The sequence below is a fragment of the Ranitomeya imitator genome, chromosome 7 (assembly GCF_032444005.1).
Source record: "Ranitomeya imitator isolate aRanImi1 chromosome 7, aRanImi1.pri, whole genome shotgun sequence".
Taxonomy (NCBI): Eukaryota; Metazoa; Chordata; class Amphibia; order Anura; family Dendrobatidae; genus Ranitomeya; species Ranitomeya imitator.
In genome coordinates this window covers 498,387-515,493 of record NC_091288.1, presented here as the reverse complement: position 1 = coordinate 515,493, position 17,107 = coordinate 498,387, and the positions used below count along the sequence as shown (strand labels likewise).

Sequence of the window (17,107 nt, the reverse complement as noted above, 5' to 3'; positions counted from 1 at the left end):
GCAGATGTGGTCAGTCCAGACTCTACCATTAGATGGTGCTGCGGTCCTGTATGTCCGTATTGTGTACATGTTTTTCTCTTCGGTGACGTTTCCCTTTTTTCTATTTTTCAGGGGCTGCTTCCTAACCTCCTCTCTGGTTGGCACCCTGGCCCTCAGCCTCACCATCCCGCTCTCCATCATTGCAGACATCTGCATGCAGAAGGTAACAGCCATTATTTCTCTGAGTGTAGTTGTGGAAATGTCCGCTTCCGTGCTCTGTGGTCATCTGCCCCTCCAGCGTCCGCGCCATGGGCCGTGCATTATGTAATGTTGTGCCAATAGATTATCAATGGGTGATAGCGCCTAAAGCACGTGATCTATAGCAATATTCCGCTTTCGTCGTCGCCATCTCTCCTCCAAGGCTCAGTCCACATTTCTTTAGAGGAATAGAAATTTTGGTCTATTTTCCGCTTCTATTTAATTATTTTATGGGGTCTGATCTGATCCCTTTGTTTCTGTAATGTATTGTTTAGTTTGTTATTGAACTTTGACAGTCTGATCCTGTATGCAGAAATGTGAACCTGGCCCTAACTCTAACCTGGTCCTGGCCCTAACTCTAACCTGGCCCTAACTCTAACCTGGTCCTGGCCCTAACTCTAACTCTAACCTGGCCCTAACTCTAACCTGGCCTTAACTCTAACCTGGTCCTGGCCCTATCTCTAACCTGGTCCTGGCCCTAACTCTAACCTGGCCCTAACTCTAACCTGGCCCTAACTCTAACCTGGCCCTAACTCTAGCCTGGCCCTAACTCTAACCTGGTTCTGGCCCTAACTCTAACCTGGTCCTATCTCTAACCTGGTCCTGGCCCTATCTCTAACCTGGTCCTGGCCCTAACTCTAACCTGGTCCTGGCCCAAACTCTAACCTGGTCCTGGCCCTAACTCTAACCTGGTCCTGGCCCTAACTCTAACCTGGCCCTAACTCTAACCTGGTCCTGGCCCTAACTCTAACCTGACCCTAACGCTAACCTGGTCCTGGCCCTAACTCTAACCTGGCCCTAACGCTAACCTGGTCCTGACCCTAACGCTAACCTGGTCCTGGCCCTAACGCTAACCTGGTCCTGGCCCTAGCGCTAATCTGGTCCTAATGCTAACCTGGTCCTGGCCCTAACGCTAACCTGGCCCTAACGCTAACCTGGCCCTAACGCTAACCTGGTCCTGGCCCTAACTCTAACCTGGCCCTAACTCTAACCTGGCCCTAACGCTAACCTGGTCCTGGCCCTAACGCTAACCTGGTCCTGGCCCTAACACTAACCTGGCCCTAACGCTAACCTGGTCCTGGCCCTAACGCTAACCTGGTCCTGGCCCTAACGCTAACCTGGCCCTGGCCCTAACACTAACCTGGTCCTGGCCCTTACTCTAACCTGGTCCTGGCCATAACTCTAACCTGGTTCTAACTCTAACCTGGCCCTAACTCTAACCTGGTCCTGGCCCTATCTCTAACCTGGTCCTGGCCCTATCTCTAACCTGGTTCTGGCCCTATCTCTAACCTGGCCCTAACTCTAACCTGGTCCTGGCCCTAACTCTAACCTGGCCCTAACTCTAACCTGGTCCTGGCCCTAACTCTAACTCTAACCTGGCCCTAACTCTAACCTGGCCTTAACTCTAACCTGGTCCTGGCCCTATCTCTAACCTGGTCCTGGCCCTAACTCTAACCTGGCCCTAACTCTAACCTGGTCCTGGCCCTATCTCTAACCTGGTCCTAACTCTAACCTGGTCCTGGCCCTAACTCTAACCTGGTCCTGGCCCTAACTCTAACCTGGCCCTAACTCTAACCTGGCCCTAACTCTAACCTGGCCCTAACTCTAGCCTGGCCCTAACTCTAGCCTGGTTCTGGCCCTAACTCTAACCTGGCCCTAACTCTAACCTGGTCCTGGCCCTAACTCTAACCTGGTCCTATCTCTAACCTGGTCCTATCTCTAACCTGGTCCTGGCCCTAACTCTAACCTGGTCCTGGCCCTATCTCTAACCTGGTTCTGGCCCTAACTCTAACCTGGCCCTAACTCTAACCTGGCCCTAACTCTAACCTGGTCCTGGCCCTAACTCTAACCTGGTCCTAACTCTAACCTGGTCCTGGCCCTGGCCCTATCTCTAACCTGGTCCTAACTCTAACCTGGTCCTGGCCCTAACTCTAACCTGGTCCTGGCCCTAACTCTAACCTGGCCCTAACTCTAGCCTGGCCCTAACTCTAACCTGGTCCTGGCCCTATCTCTAACCTGGTCCTAACTCTAACCTGGTCCTGGCCCTAACTCTAACCTGGTCCTGGCCCTATCTCTAACCTGGTCCTGGCCCTATCTCTAACCTGGTTCTGGCCCTAACTCTAACCTGGCCCTAACTCTAACCTGGTCCTGGCCCTAACTCTAACCTGGTCCTAACTCTAACCTGGTCCTGGCCCTATCTCTAACCTGGTCCTAACTCTAACCTGGTCCTGGCCCTAACTCTAACCTGGTCCTGGCCCTAACTCTAACCTGGCCCTAACTCTAACCTGGCCCTAACTCTAGCCTGGCCCTAACTCTAGCCTGGTTCTGGCCCTAACTCTAACCTGGCCCTAACTCTAACCTGGTCCTGGCCCTAACTCTAACCTGGTTCTAACTCTAACCTGGTCCTATCTCTAACCTGGTCCTAACTCTAACCTGGTCCTGGCCCTAACTCTAACCTGGTCCTGGCCCTATCTCTAACCTGGTTCTGGCCCTAACTCTAACCTGGCCCTAACTCTAACCTGGTCCTGGCCCTAACTCTAACCTGGTCCTAACTCTAACCTGGTCCTGGCCCTATCTCTAACCTGGTCCTAACTCTAACCTGGTCCTGGCCCTAACTCTAACCTGGTCCTGGCCCTAACTCTAACCTGGCCCTAACTCTAACCTGGCCCTACCTCTAACCTGGCCCTAACTCTAGCCTGGCCCTAACTCTAGCCTGGTTCTGGCCATAACTTTAACCGGACCCTAACTCTAACCTGGTCCTGGCCCTAACTCTAACCTGGTCCTGGCCCTAACTCTAACCTGGCCCTAACTCTAACCTGGTCCTGGCCCTAACTCTAACCTGGCCCTAACTCTAACCTGGTCCTGGCCCTAACTCTAACCTGGCCCTAACTCTAACCTGGTCCTGGCCCTAACTCTAACCTGGCCCTAACTCTAACCTGGTCCTATCTCTAACCTGGTCCTGGCCCTATCTCTAACCTGGTTCTGGCCCTAACTCTAACCTGGCCCTAACTCTAACCTGGTCCTGGCCCTAACTCTAACCTGGTCTTGGCCCTATCTCTAACCTGGTTCTGGCCCTAACTCTAACCTGGTTCTGGCCCTAACTCTAACCTGGTCCTGACCCTAACTCTAACCTGGTCCTGACCCTAACTCTAACCTGGCCCTAACTCTAACCTGGTTCTGGCCCTAACTCTAACCTGGCCCTAACTCTAACGTGGCCCTAACTCTAACCTGGCCCTAACTCTAACCTGGTTCTGGCCCTAACTCTAACCTGGCCCTAACTCTAACGTGGCCCTAACTCTAACCTGGTTCTGGCCCTAACTCTAACCTGGTTCTAACTCTAACCTGGCCCTAACTCTAACCTGGCCCTAACTCTAACCTGGTCCTGGCCCTATCTCTAACCTGGTTCTGGCCCTAACTCTAACCTGGCCCTAACTCTAACCTGGTTCTGGCCCTAACTCTAACCTGGCCCTAACTCTAACCTGGCCCTAACTCTAACCTGGTCCTGGCCCTAACGCTAACCTGGTCCTGGCCCTAACGCTAACCTGGTTCTGGCCCTAACTTTAACCTGGTCCTGGCCCTAACTCTAACCTGGTCCTGGCCCTAGCGCTAACCTGGTCCTGGCCCTAACTCTAAGCTGGCCCTAACTCTAACCCTAACGTGGCCCTAACCCTAACCTGGCCCTAACTCTAACCTGGTCCTAGCCCTAACTCTAACGTAGCCCTAACCTGGCCCTAGCCCTAACCAGGTTCTAGCCCTAACCTGGCCCTAGCCCTAACTCTAACGTGGCCCTAACTCTAACCTGGTCCTAGCCCTAACTCTAACGTAGCCCTAACCTGGCCCTAGCCCTAACCAGGTTCTAGCCCTAACCTGGCCCTAGCCCTAACTCTAACCTGGCCCTACCTCTAACCTGGCCCTAGCCCTAAATCCAACGTGGCCCTAAGTCTAACCTGGCCCTAGCCCTAACCCTAACCTGGCCCTAGCCCTAACTCTAACCTGGCCCTAACTCTAACCTGGTCCTAGCCCTAACTCTAACGTGGCCCTAACCTGGCCCTAAGTCTAACCTGGCCCTAGCCCTAACCTGGCCCTTGCCCTAACTCTAACCTGGCCCTAACTCTAACCTGGCCCTAGCCCTAACTCTAACCTGCACCTAGCCCTAACCTGGCCCTATCCTGGCCCTTGCCCTAACTCTAACCTGGCCCTAACTCTAACCTGGCCCTAAGTCTAACTTGGCCCTAACTCTAACCTGGCCCTAACTCTAACCTGGTCCTAGCCCTAACTCTAACGTGGCCCTAACCTGGCCCTAACTCTAACGTGGCCCTAACTCTAACCTGGTCCTAGCCCTAACCTGACCCTAGCCCTAACCTGACCCTAGCCCTAACCTGACCCTAGCTCTAACCTGGCCCTAGCCCTAACTATAACGTGGCCCTAACCTGGTCCTAGCCCTAACCTTGTCCTAGCCCTAACCTGGTCCTAGTCCTAACCTGGCCCTAGCCCTAACCTGACCCTAGCCCTAACCTGGCCCTGACTCTAACCTGGCCCTGACTCTAGCCTAGCCCTAACCTGGCCCTAGCCCTAACTCTAACCTGGCCCTTACTCTAACCTGGCCCTAGCCCTAACTCTAACCTGGCCCTAACTCTAACCTGGTCCTAGCCCTAACCTGGTCCTAGCCCTAGCCTAGTCCTAGCCCTAGCCTGACCCTAACCTGGCCCCTACTCTAACCTGGCCCTGACTCTAACCTGGCCTGGCTGCAGCAGAACTGCGACCTGTTCTTGTAGTTGCCAGGGCGCACACAGGTCGTGGATCACAATGCACTAACAACAGAGTCTCATGTAAGGGTAAACCTCAAACCCTAAAGAATCCCCGAAGCACACCAGGAGATAATCTCCAAGGAGGTGAAGAGAATGCTGGACCTCGGGGTGATAGAGGAATCAAGAATTGGCTGGTCAAGTCCATCGTCCTCGTACCGTAGCCCAATGGCGAGTGGCGGTTTTGTAACGATTATCGCAAGCTCAATGAGGAGTCCCGTTGGATGCGTGCTTGATGCACCGCGTGGATGAACGCAGTGAGTGACTGGGGCCCGTAAGGTAGATCACCACCATCGACCTGACGAAGGGGTACTGGCAGATCCCCATGCCCCAGAGCGCCAAGGAGAAGACGGCCTTCTCGACGCTGGTTGGGCGTTTTCAGAGAGTTTGTCCGGGTCTCCGCTTATTTGGCAAGCTATAGCACTTACCGAAGCTACAGCGGGACCCCGGACACATGAAGCGTGCTGGCTGATCAGTGCCGCAGCTGCATGTGTCGTGACTGTGTCACAGTACAATCATGGAGAGACTAAGGGTAAGTATATAGTTGTGAGCTGATATTAAAAGCCTGGGAAGCTCCATGGCTATTACCCCCTTCCCAGGTTATAAACATCATCCCCCAGTCGTCGGCTTTCTCTCTGCTGGTTATGAAAATTACATGGGAGCCGACGCCATTTTTTTCAGAAAAATTATATTTTATTAATTAAATACACGTACAGTAAGTTGCGCACCCCCACTGCACTATTTGTATTTGCCACTGACATGTATTTATCTTTCTATTTACTGTATGTTATCCATCTATTCTATGCTGTCGGCTCCTGCAGTGATTTTACACTACCGCGGCTGCTGAGTTGGCGGCTTTCGTCTATTTATGTAATATATGCACGCCCAGAAGAAGGCAATAGCTGAAACGTGTGTAGGGGCCGGCACTGTCACCCACCAGAGGTAATGGTTGTACCATCTTGACCTCTTTTTATAGCTCTTCACACTCCTTCAGGAGAACAGTTTTCCACTAGGATTTTTTGGTGTTTTTTTTCTTGTATGTATTACCTTGTGAAGTACCGTATTTTTCGGACTATAAGACGCACCGGACCATAAGACGCACCCCAAATTTGGGGTGAAAATTGCAGAAAAAAAGATTTTTTATAAGATGGGGGTCCGTCTTATTGTCCAAATTTACAGTATCTTACCTGAGGGCTGGTGGCGGCAGAGCAGGGTCACAGGAGGCAAGGTGTCGGCAGAGGTGGGGTGATGCTGGGATCAGGAGGTGCTGGGATGAGAAGGTGCTGGGATGAGAAGGTGCTGGGATCAGGAGGTGCTGGGATCAGGAGGTGCTGGGATCAGGAGGTGCTGGGATCAGGAGGTGCTGGGATCAGGAGGTGCTGGGATCAGGAGGTGCTGGGATCAGGAGGTGCTGGGATCAGGAGGTGCTGGGATGAGAAGGTGCTGGGATCAGGAGGTGCTGGGATCAGGAGGTGCTGGGATCAGGAGGTGCTGGGATCAGGAGGTGCTGGGATCAGGAGGTGCTGGGATCAGGAGGTGCTGGGATCAGGAGGTGCTGGGATCAGGAGGTGCTGGGATCAGGAGGTGCTGGGATCAGGAGGTGCTGGGATCAGGAGGTGCAGTGAGAGGTATGGCGTGAGAGGGGTCCCAGGCTTACCGTGCAGGCTTCCGGTGGCAGAGGTGCAGCGGCAGAGGAGGCGCAGTAAGTGGGGTCCCTTTCTCCGGTAAGGTGATGGTGCAGCAGCCCGGTAAGCAGGAGAGCCGGGTGAATCCTGTTAGCGGTGGTGGCGGCCATTTTCCTGAGGCCGCGCGTGCGCAGATGGAGCGCTCTGCTTCCCGGGCTTCAGGAAAATGGCCGCGGGAGGCCGCGCGTGCGCAGATGGAGATCGCGGCGGCCATTTTCCTGAAGCCCCGGGAAGCAGAGCGCTCCATCTGCGCACGCGCGGCTTCAGGAAAATGGCCGCCACCACCGCTAACGGCAGGATTCACCCGGCTGCTGCACCATCACCTTACCGGAGAAAGGGACCCCACTTACTACGCCTCCTCTGCCGCCGCACCTCTGCCACCACGGTAAGGCCTGCATTTCGACTATTAGACGCACCCCCCATTTCCCCCCCTTTTTTGGGGGGGAAAAAGTGCGTCTTGTAGTCCGAAAAATACGGTATGTTATCCCATCAGTTCTTATGTACAACCTCTGTATAATTAAACAAAGGATCACGAAGCACACATATAATATAGGGCCGAGAGGAATATAGTAAAACTCTCCCACTTATAGTATCCAGATACACTGGTTTACCAGGGCCACTCCAAAAGTCATGTATAACAACAAGGAAACGGAGTAGAAAAATCCCAAACAACATAGTAAGATTCAATAACTTTGTTAATACAAACATACAAAAACTATATGACCAAAGAATTAAAAATTACAATTGTGCACCATAACAGGTGGAAAATAAGGAGAGAACTCTAGCTGTATAATGTGTGGTGGGTAGTTGGTGCCATTTTTTGGGTTTCCCACTTTTTAATAACTTTGTTGTTTTTTGGTAAATAAAATGTTGTACTTGTTATTATTATTGGTTCTTGCATACATATTTTTCTTTCTGATCCTATATAAATGATTTTACTTGTATGCTGAATAAGGCTGAGAAAATAAACGCTGATGGGAGCTGCCTCATAGATTAACACAGGGCCAAGTGCTGCGATGTTTTCTCGCACAGCGCCATGTATATTCTACGCTAGTGTCACCCCGGCCTAATAGTTGTCCTGTGGACAGGTTCTCCCACCTGAGCTGTGGACCTTTGCTCCAGTGTCATGGGCTATTTGGCTGCTTCACTCATTACTGCTCTCCTGGCTTGGGTTGTCCGTGTAGGTGGACGGCCATGTCTTGGTAGGTTGCACTTTTGCCGTATTGAACAGTGCTCTGTAAGTTGTTCAGCGCTTGGGCTGTTTCTGGTGGGCTCCTTGGTTTTCATGATGCCGTTTGATCCCTAATGTTCTCACACCAACCTCCTGAGGCCTTCACAGAACAGCTGTCCTTATACTGAGAAAAGATTTCACACGAGTGGACACAATGTACTAATTATGTGACTTCTAGGGGCAATAGGTCGTTCAGGATTTTATTTAGCGCGATCAGATGACAGGACTGAATACAAATGCACCCCCCAATTCTCAGATTTATATTGTTAAAATGTTTAGAAAACCAGGAGTCATTTCCTTTACATTTCACAAAACTTCATACTTTGTATTGTATCAGATAAAATCCCAATAAATACATGTAACCCTTTTGCACTTTTTTTGCAATTTCACCGCACTTGGAATTTTTTCCCCTTTTCTAGTACACAACATGGTAAAACCAATGATGTCATTCACAAGTACAATTTGTCCCACAAAAAATAAGCCCTCACACGGCCATATTGACGGGAATATAAAAAAGTTATGGCTCTGGGAAGGAGGGGAGCAAAAAAAGCAAAACCGTAAAAAGCTCCGGTCATTAAGGGGGTAACTCCTTACTGACCGCCGATACACCTTTTAAGTGCGGCAGTTAAGAGTACATATTCTGTGACCTCGTCTCCCGGTACTTACCTACACGCAACCTCCGATCCTCACAAGATCTCCTTCTCTATTCCCCTCTTATCTCCTCTTCCCACAATCACATACAAGACTTCTATCGCGTATCTCCCCTACTCTAGAACCCTCTACCACAACATATCAGACTCTCGCCTACCATTGAAACCTTCAAAAAGAACCTGAAGACCTACCTCTTCCGACAAGCCTACAACCTGCAGTAACCACCGATCCACCAAACCGCTGCATGACCAGCTCTATCCTCACCTACTGTATCCTCACCCATCCCTTGTAGATTGTGAGCCTTCGCGGGCAGGGTCCTCACTCCTCCTGTACCAGTTATGACTTGTATTGTTTAAGATTATTGTACTTGTTTTCATTATGTATATCCCTCCTCACATGTAAAGCGCCATGGAATAAATGGCGCTATAAGAATAAATAATAATAATAATGTTCATAGCCCTCCACTGGATTCCACGCCCCTCCGCTGTGCACAGTGAAGATACAGACAGATACATTCATTAATAAAATGGTACCTAAAACGTTAAAGACAAACACAAACACATACACACACTCACCAACCTATAATAATAATATTCCTTAGGGCCGCTTTTTAACGGCACTGAGAAATTAGGTTATAGCGCGCCCCAGCGTCGGAAAATCTCTGAAGTTTCGGCTACTGGGGGTAGCTGAGACCCCAGAGAACATGATTCGGGGCGGTTTTTGCAAGGGTTAGGGTTCGGGTTAGAGCTAGGGTTGGGGTTAGAGCTAGGGTTGGGGTTAGAGCTAGGATTGGAGTTAGAGCTAGGGTTGGGGTTAGAGCTAGGGTTGGGGTTAGAGCTAGGGTTGGGGTTAGAGCTAGGGTTGGGGTTAGAGCTAGGATTGGGGTTAGAGCTAGGGTTGGGGTTAGAGCTAGGGTTGGGGTTAGAGCTAGGGTTGGAGTTAGAGCTAGGGTTGGAGTTAGAGCTAGGATTGGAGTTAGAGCTAGGGTTGGAGTTAGAGCTAGGGTTGGAGTTAGAGCTAGGGTTGGAGTTAGAGCTAGGGTTGGAGTTAGAGCTAGGGTTGGAGTTAGAGCTAGGGTTGGAGTTAGAGCTAGGGTTGGAGTTAGAGCTAGGGTTGGAGTTAGAGCTAGGGTTGGAGTTAGAGCTAGGGTTGGAGTTAGAGCTAGGGTTCGGGTTAGAGCTAGGATTGGAGTTAGAGCTAGGATTGGAGTTAGAGCTAGGGTTGGGGTTAGAGCTAGGGTTGGGGTTAGAGCTAGGATTGGAGTTAGAGCTAGGATTGGGGTTAGAGCTAGGGTTCGGGTTAGAGCTAGGGTTCGGGTTAGAGCTAGGGTTCGGGTTAGAGCTAGGGTTCGGGTTAGAGCTAGGGTTGGGGTTAGAGCTAGGGTTGGAGTTAGAGCTAGGGTTGGGGTTAGAGCTAGGATTGGAGTTAGAGCTAGGGTTGGGGTTAGAGCTAGGGTTAGGGTTCAAAAAGTCAAACAGTGCTCCCTCCCTTCTGAGCCCTGCCATGCATCCAAACAGTGGCTTTCCCCAACATATGGGGTGTCCGTGTACTCAGGAGAAATGGCACAACAAATTTTCTGGTCCATTTTCTCTTGATATCCTTATAAAAATAGTTTGGGTCTAATGTAAATTTTTTGTGAAGAAAGTAAAATGTAATTTTTTTCCTTTCACATTGCTTTAATTCTTGTGAAGCACCTGAAGGATTAACCCCTTAGTGACAGAGCCAATTTGGTACTTAATGACCAGGCCAATTTTTGCAATTCTGACCACTGTCACTTTATGAGGTTATAACTCTGGAACGCTTCAACGGATCCCGCTGATTCTGAGATTGTTTTTTCGTGACATATTGTACTTCATGTTAGTGGTAACATTTCTTCGATATTTCTTGCGATTATTTATGAAAAAAACGGAAATATGGCGAAAATTTTGCAATTTTCAAACTTTTTATTTTTATGCCCTTAAATCAGAGAGATATGTCACGAAAAATAGTTAATAAATAACATTTCCCACATGTCTACTTTACATCAGCACAATTTTGGAATCAAATTTTTTTTTTGTTAGGGAGTTATAAGGGTTAAAAGTTGACCAGCAATTTCTCATTTTTACAACACCATTTTTTTTTAGGGACCACATCACATTTGAAGTCATTTTGAGGGGTCTATATGATAGAAAATAATGAAGTGTGACACCATTCTAAAAACTGCACCCCTCAAGGTTCTCAAAACCACATTCAAGAAGTTTATTAACCCTTTACGTGCTTCACAGGAACTGAAACAATGTGGAAGGAAAAAATGAACATTTAACTTTTTTTTGCAAACATCTTAATTCAGAACCATTTTTTTTATTTTCACAAGTGTAAAAACAGAAATGTAACCATAAATTTTGTTATGCAATTTCTCCTGAATACGCCAATACCCCATATGTGGGGGTAAACCACTGTTAGGGCGCACCGCAGAACTTAGAAGGGAAGGAGCGCCGTTTGACTTTTTCAATGCAGAATTGGCTGGAATTGAGATCGGACGCCATGTCACGTTTAGAGAGACCCTGATGTGCCTAAACAGTGGAAACCCCCCACAAGTGACACCATTTTGGAAACTAGACCCCTTAAGGAACTTATCTAGATGTGTGGTGAGCACTTTGAACCCCCAAGTGCTTCACAGAAGTTTATAACGTAGAGCCGTGAAAATAAAAAATCGCTTTTGTTTACATAAAAATGATCTTTTTGCCCACAAATTCTTATTTTCACAAGGGTAACAGGAGAAATTAGACCATAAAAATTGTTGTGCGATTTCTCCTGAATACGTCGATACCCCATATGTGAGGGTAAACCACTGTTTGGGCGCACCGCAGAGCTTGGAAGTGAAGGAGCGCCGTTTTACTTTTTCAATGTTGAATTGGCTGGAATTGAGATTGGACGCCATGTCGCGTTTGGAGAGCCCCTGATGTGCCTAAACAGTGGAAACCCCCCACAAGTGACCCCATTTTGGAAACTAGACCCCTTAAGGAACATATCTAGATGTGTGGTGAGCACTTTGAACCCCCATGTGCTTCACAGAAGTTTATAACGTAGAGCTATGAAAAAAAAAAATTGCATTTTTTCTACAAAAATGATCTTTTTGCCCACAAATTTTTATTTTCACAAGGGTAACAGGAGAAATTAGACCACAAAAGTTGTTGTGCAATTTCTCCTGAGTACGCTGATACCCAATATGTGGGGGTAAACAACTGTTAGGGCGCACCGCAGAGCTTGGAAGAGAAGGAGTGCCGTTTTACTTTTTCAATGTAGAATTGGCTGGAATTGAGATCGGACGCCATGTCGCGTTTGAAGAGCCCCTGATGTGCCTAAACAGTGCAAACCCCCCACAAGTGACACCATTTTGGAAACTAGACCCCCCATGGAACTTATCTAGATGTGTGGTGAGAACCTTGAATGCCCAAGTGCTTCACAGAAGTTTATAATGCAGAGCCGTGAAAATAAAAAATATTTTTTTTTTCCACAAAAAAAGATTTTTTAGCCCCCAAGTTTTTATTTTCACAAGGGTAACAAGAGAAATTGGACCCAAAAGTTGTTGTCCAATTTGTCCTGAGTATGCTGGTACCCCATATGTGGGGGTAAACCACTGTTTGGGCGCACGGCAGAGCTCGGAAGGAAGGAGCGCCGTTTTGGAATGCAGACTTTGATAGAATGGTCTGCGGGTATTATGTTGCGTTTGCAGAGCCCCTGATGTACCTAACCAGTAGAAACCCTCCACAAGTGACCCCATTTTGGAAACTAGACCCCCCAAGGAACTTATTTAGATGTGTGGTGAGAACTTTGAATGCCCAAGTGCTTCACAGAAGTTTAGAATGCAGAGTCATGAAAATAAAAAATATTTTTTTTTCCACAAAAAAAGATATTGTAGCCCCCAAGTTTTTATTTTCACAAGGGTAGCAGGAGAAATTGGACTGCAATAGTTGTTGTCCAATTTATCCTGAGTACGCTGATGCGCCATATGTGGGGGTAAACCACTGTTTGGGCGCACGTCAGAGCTCGTAAGGGAAGGAGCGCCTTTTTGGAATGCAGACTTTGATAGAATGGTCTGTGGGCATTATGTTGCAATTGCAGAGCCCCTGATGTACCTAAACTGTAGTAACCCCCACAAGTGACCCCATTTTGGAAACTAGACCCCCCAAGGAACTTATCTAGATGTGTGGTGAGAACTTTGAATGCCCAAGTGCTTCACAGAAGTTTAGAATGCAGAGTCGTGAAAATAAAAAATATTTTTTTTTTCACAAAAAAGATTTTGTAGCCCCCAAGTTTTTATTTTCACAAGGGTAACAAGAGAAATTGGACCCCAGAAGTTGTTGTCCAATTTATCCCGAGTACGCTGATGCCCCATATGTGGGGGTAACCCACTGTTTGGGCGCACGGCAGAGCTCAGAAGGGAGGGAGCACCATTTGACTTTTTGAGCGCAAAATTGGCTGTCGTGTTTGGAGACCCCCTGATGTACCTAAACAGTGGAAACCCCCCAATTCTAGCTCCAACCCTAACCCCAACACACCCCTAACCCTAATCCCAACCTCATCCATAATCCTAATCACTAACCCTAACCATAATCACAACCCTTACCCCAAAACAACCCTAATGTCAACCCTAACCATAACCCTAATCAAAACCCTAAATCCAACGCACCCCTAATCCTAATCTCAACCCTAATCCCAAACCTAACCCTAATCCCAATACACCCCCAATCACAACCCTAACCTTAACCCTAATCCCAAACCTAACCCTAATCCCAATACACCCCTAATCCCAAACCTAACCCTAATCCCAAGCGTAACCCTAATGCCAACCCTAACCCTAATACCAACCCTAATCCAAACCCTAACCCTAATCCCAGCTCTAACCCTAACTTTAGCCCCAACCCTAGCCCTAACTTTAGCCCCAACCCTAACCCTAAGGCTACTTTCACACTTGCGTCGTTTGGCATTCCGTCGCAATCCGTCGTTTTGGACAAGAAACGGATCCTGCAAATGTGCCCGCAGGATGCGTTTTTTGCCCATAGACTTGTATTGCCGACGGATCGTGACGGATGGCCACACGTCGCGTCCGTCGTGCACTGGATCAGTTGTGTTTTGGCGGAGCGTCGGCACAAAAAAACGTTCAATGAAACGTTTTTTTGTACGTCGCATCCGCCATTTCTGACCGCGCATGCGTGGCCGTAACTCCGCCCCCTCCTCCCCAGGACATAGATTGGGCAGCGGATGCGTTGAAAAACTACAGCTGCTGCCCACGTTGTGCACAATTTTCACAACGTGTGTCGGTATGTCGGGCCGACGCATTGCGACGGCCCCGTACCGACGTAAGTGTGAAAGAAGCCTAACCCTAAATTTAGCCCCAACCCTAAATTTAGCCCCAACCCTAGCCCTAACCCTAGCCCTAACCCTACCCCTAACTCTACCCCTAACCCTACCCCTAACCCTACCCCTAACCCTAATTTTAGCCCCAACTGCTGTTCTCCTGCTGGCCGGCAGATGGAGACAGATGGCGGGCGCACTGGGCATGCGTCCGCCATGTTCTTCTGCCGGCGGCCAGGAGGAGCAGCAAGAGGATCCAGGGACCTAGGTGAGTATGCTAGGGTCCCCGAATCCCCCTATTTCTCTGTCCTCTGATGTGCGATCACATCAGAGGACAGAGAATTACACTTTACTTTTTTTTTTTTTTTTTTTTGCGGTCGCCGGTAAACAGTTAATTACCGGCGATCGCAAAACAGGGGTCGGTAATACCGACCCCGATCATGCTCTTTGGGGTCTCGGCTACCCCCGGCAGCCGGGACCCCAAAGATTCTCCCGGTGCCGGCCGGCGGGCGCACTGCACACGCGCCCGCCATTTTAACGATGGCGGCGCCCACCGGGAGACACGAGGAGCATCGGGGGAGCTAGGTGAGTATTGGGGGGCCACCTGGGACCCCTTTTCTCTGTCCTCCGATGTGCGATCACATCGGAGGACAGAGAAGTTAAAAAGAGATCGCGTTTTTTTTTTGTTTTTTTTTTTGCGATCGCCGGTAAACGGTTAATTACCGGCGATCGCAAATGCGGGGTGGGTTAAAAAACCCCCGAATCATGTTCTCTGGGGTCTCGGCTACCCCCGGCAGCCGAGACCCCGGAGAAAATCGGCCTCAGGGGGGCGCTATTGACTTTTTCCACAGCGCCGTTAATTAACGGCGCTGTGGTTTAAGTACCCTTAGCGGCCGCCGTTAAAAGGCGTATCGGCGGTCGCTAAGGGGTTAATAACCTTCTTGAATGCGGCTTTGAGCACCTTGAGGGGAGCAGTTTTAGAATGGTGTCACTTTTTTTGGTGTTTTCTATCATATTGACCCCCCAAACGCTTCAAATGTGAGGTGGTCCCTGAAAAATGTTTTTTTGTTGGAAAAATGAGAAATCGACGGTCAACTTTTAACTCTTATAACGTCCTAACAACAAAAAGATTATGTTTCCAAAATTGTGCTGATGTAAAGTAGACGTGTGGGAAATGTTATTTTTTAACTACTAGCTGAAGAGCCCAGCGTTGCCTGGGCATAGTAAATATCTGTGGTTTAGTTATAGCACCTCACTTATCTTATTTTCCCATCACGCCTCTCATTTTCCCCCTCACATCTTTCATTTTCTCCCTCACACCTCTCAATCCCCGCTAACACTTGTCATTTCGACCTCACATCTGTCATTTTCCAATCACTACACTATTCCCCCTCACTCCTCTCATTTTCACCTCACACCTCTCATTTTCCCCTCAGTATATACATGTTTGTCATCTCCCTTATATATTGTATACACCTGTACGTAATCTCCTATATATAGTATATACATGTATGTCATCTCCCCTGTAAATAGTATATACCTGCTGTATGTCATATCCTCCTGTATATTGTATATACCTATGTGTCATCTCCTCCTGTATATAGTATATACCTGTATGTCATCTCTTCTGTATATAGTATATCCCTGTATGTCATCTCTTCTGTCTATATATACCTGTATGTCATCTCCTGTATATAGTATATACCTGTGTGTCATCTCCTCCTGTATATAGTATATACCTGTAAGTCATCTGCTCCTGTATACAGTATATACCTGTATGTCATCTCCCCTGTATATAGTATATACATGCATGTCATCTCCCCTGTAAATAGTATATACCTGCTGTATGTCATCTCCTCCTGTATATTGTATATACCTATGTGTCATCTCCTCCTGTATATAGTATATACCTGTATGTCATCTCTTCTGTATATAGTATATCCCTGTATGTCATCTCTTCTGTATATAGTATATACCTGTATGTCATCTCTTCTGTATATAGTATATACCTGTGTCATCTCCTCCTGTGTATAGTATATACCTGTAAGTCATCTGCTCCTGTATATAGTATATACCTGTATGTCATCTCCCCTGTATATAGTTTATACCTGTGTCATCTCCCCTGTAAATAGTATATACCTGCTGTATGTCATCTCCTCCTGTATATTGTATATACCTATGTGTCATCTCCTCCTATATATAGTATATACCTGTATGTCATCTCTTCTGTATATAGTATATACCTGTGTCATCTCCTGTATATAGTATAAACCTGTATGTCATCTCCCCTGTATATAGTATAAACCTGTATGTCATCTCCCCTGTATATAGTATAAACCTGTATGTCATCTCCCCTGTATATAGTATATACCTGTATGTCATCTCCTATATATATAGTATACACCTGTATGTCATCTCCTATATATAGTATATACAAGTATGTCATCTCCCCTGTAAATAGTATATATCTGCTGTATGTCATCTCCTGTATATTGTATATACCTATGTGTCATCTTCTCATGTATATAGTATATACCTGTATGTCATCTCTTCTGTATATAGTATATACCTGTATGTCATCTCCTGTCTATAGTATATACCTGTGTGTCATCTCCTGTATATAGTATATACCTGTAGGTCATCTCCCCTGTATATAGTATATACCTGTGTGTCATCTGCTCCTGTATATAGTATATACCTGTATGTCATCTCCTCCTGTATATAGTATATTCCTGAAGGTCATCTCCTATATATAGTATATACCTTAGGGTTAGGCAGCCTATCGCTTCACCACAACATTTGTTTAAATAAACTATTCACTTGAATCAAGCATCTTCATAGTACGATTGCAGCGATTATATGAATTTTTATATCTTCCTAAGCTTGTTGTTACCTCCTCTCTGTGTGCGTGCCATAGGTGGGGTAGTGGCCCTGGGAGCTCTGAAGTCACATCTGCTCTAATTCTGGCGAGTCAGCGGAAGGGTGAGACTCTAATGTGCACTGTCACGATTCACACTGTGACAGTCACCCTTATGTCACGGATCGGGGTGACTTTAGGCCAACAGATGGCTATCACATGTGCAGAGGGGCTTATCTTAGTTATCCCTCCACTGCTACAATGTGATAAAAAAACATACAAGTCTATTGACCTCTTAGTTTAC

The 17,107-nt window shown here is 47.7% G+C and overlaps 1 protein-coding gene across 4 annotated transcripts in view; it reads left to right on the top strand.

Moving 5' to 3' along the window:
• Positions 1–17,107, top strand: part of SLC35F5 (solute carrier family 35 member F5) — a 134,819-nt gene that overhangs the window by 84,322 nt on the left and 33,390 nt on the right. For all 4 annotated transcript variants that reach the window (XM_069732543.1, XM_069732542.1, XM_069732545.1 and 1 more), the window contains one exon: positions 112–202. In XM_069732543.1, coding sequence (XP_069588644.1) covers positions 112–202 — 91 coding nt within the window. The remainder of the gene's footprint in view (positions 1–111; positions 203–17,107) is intronic.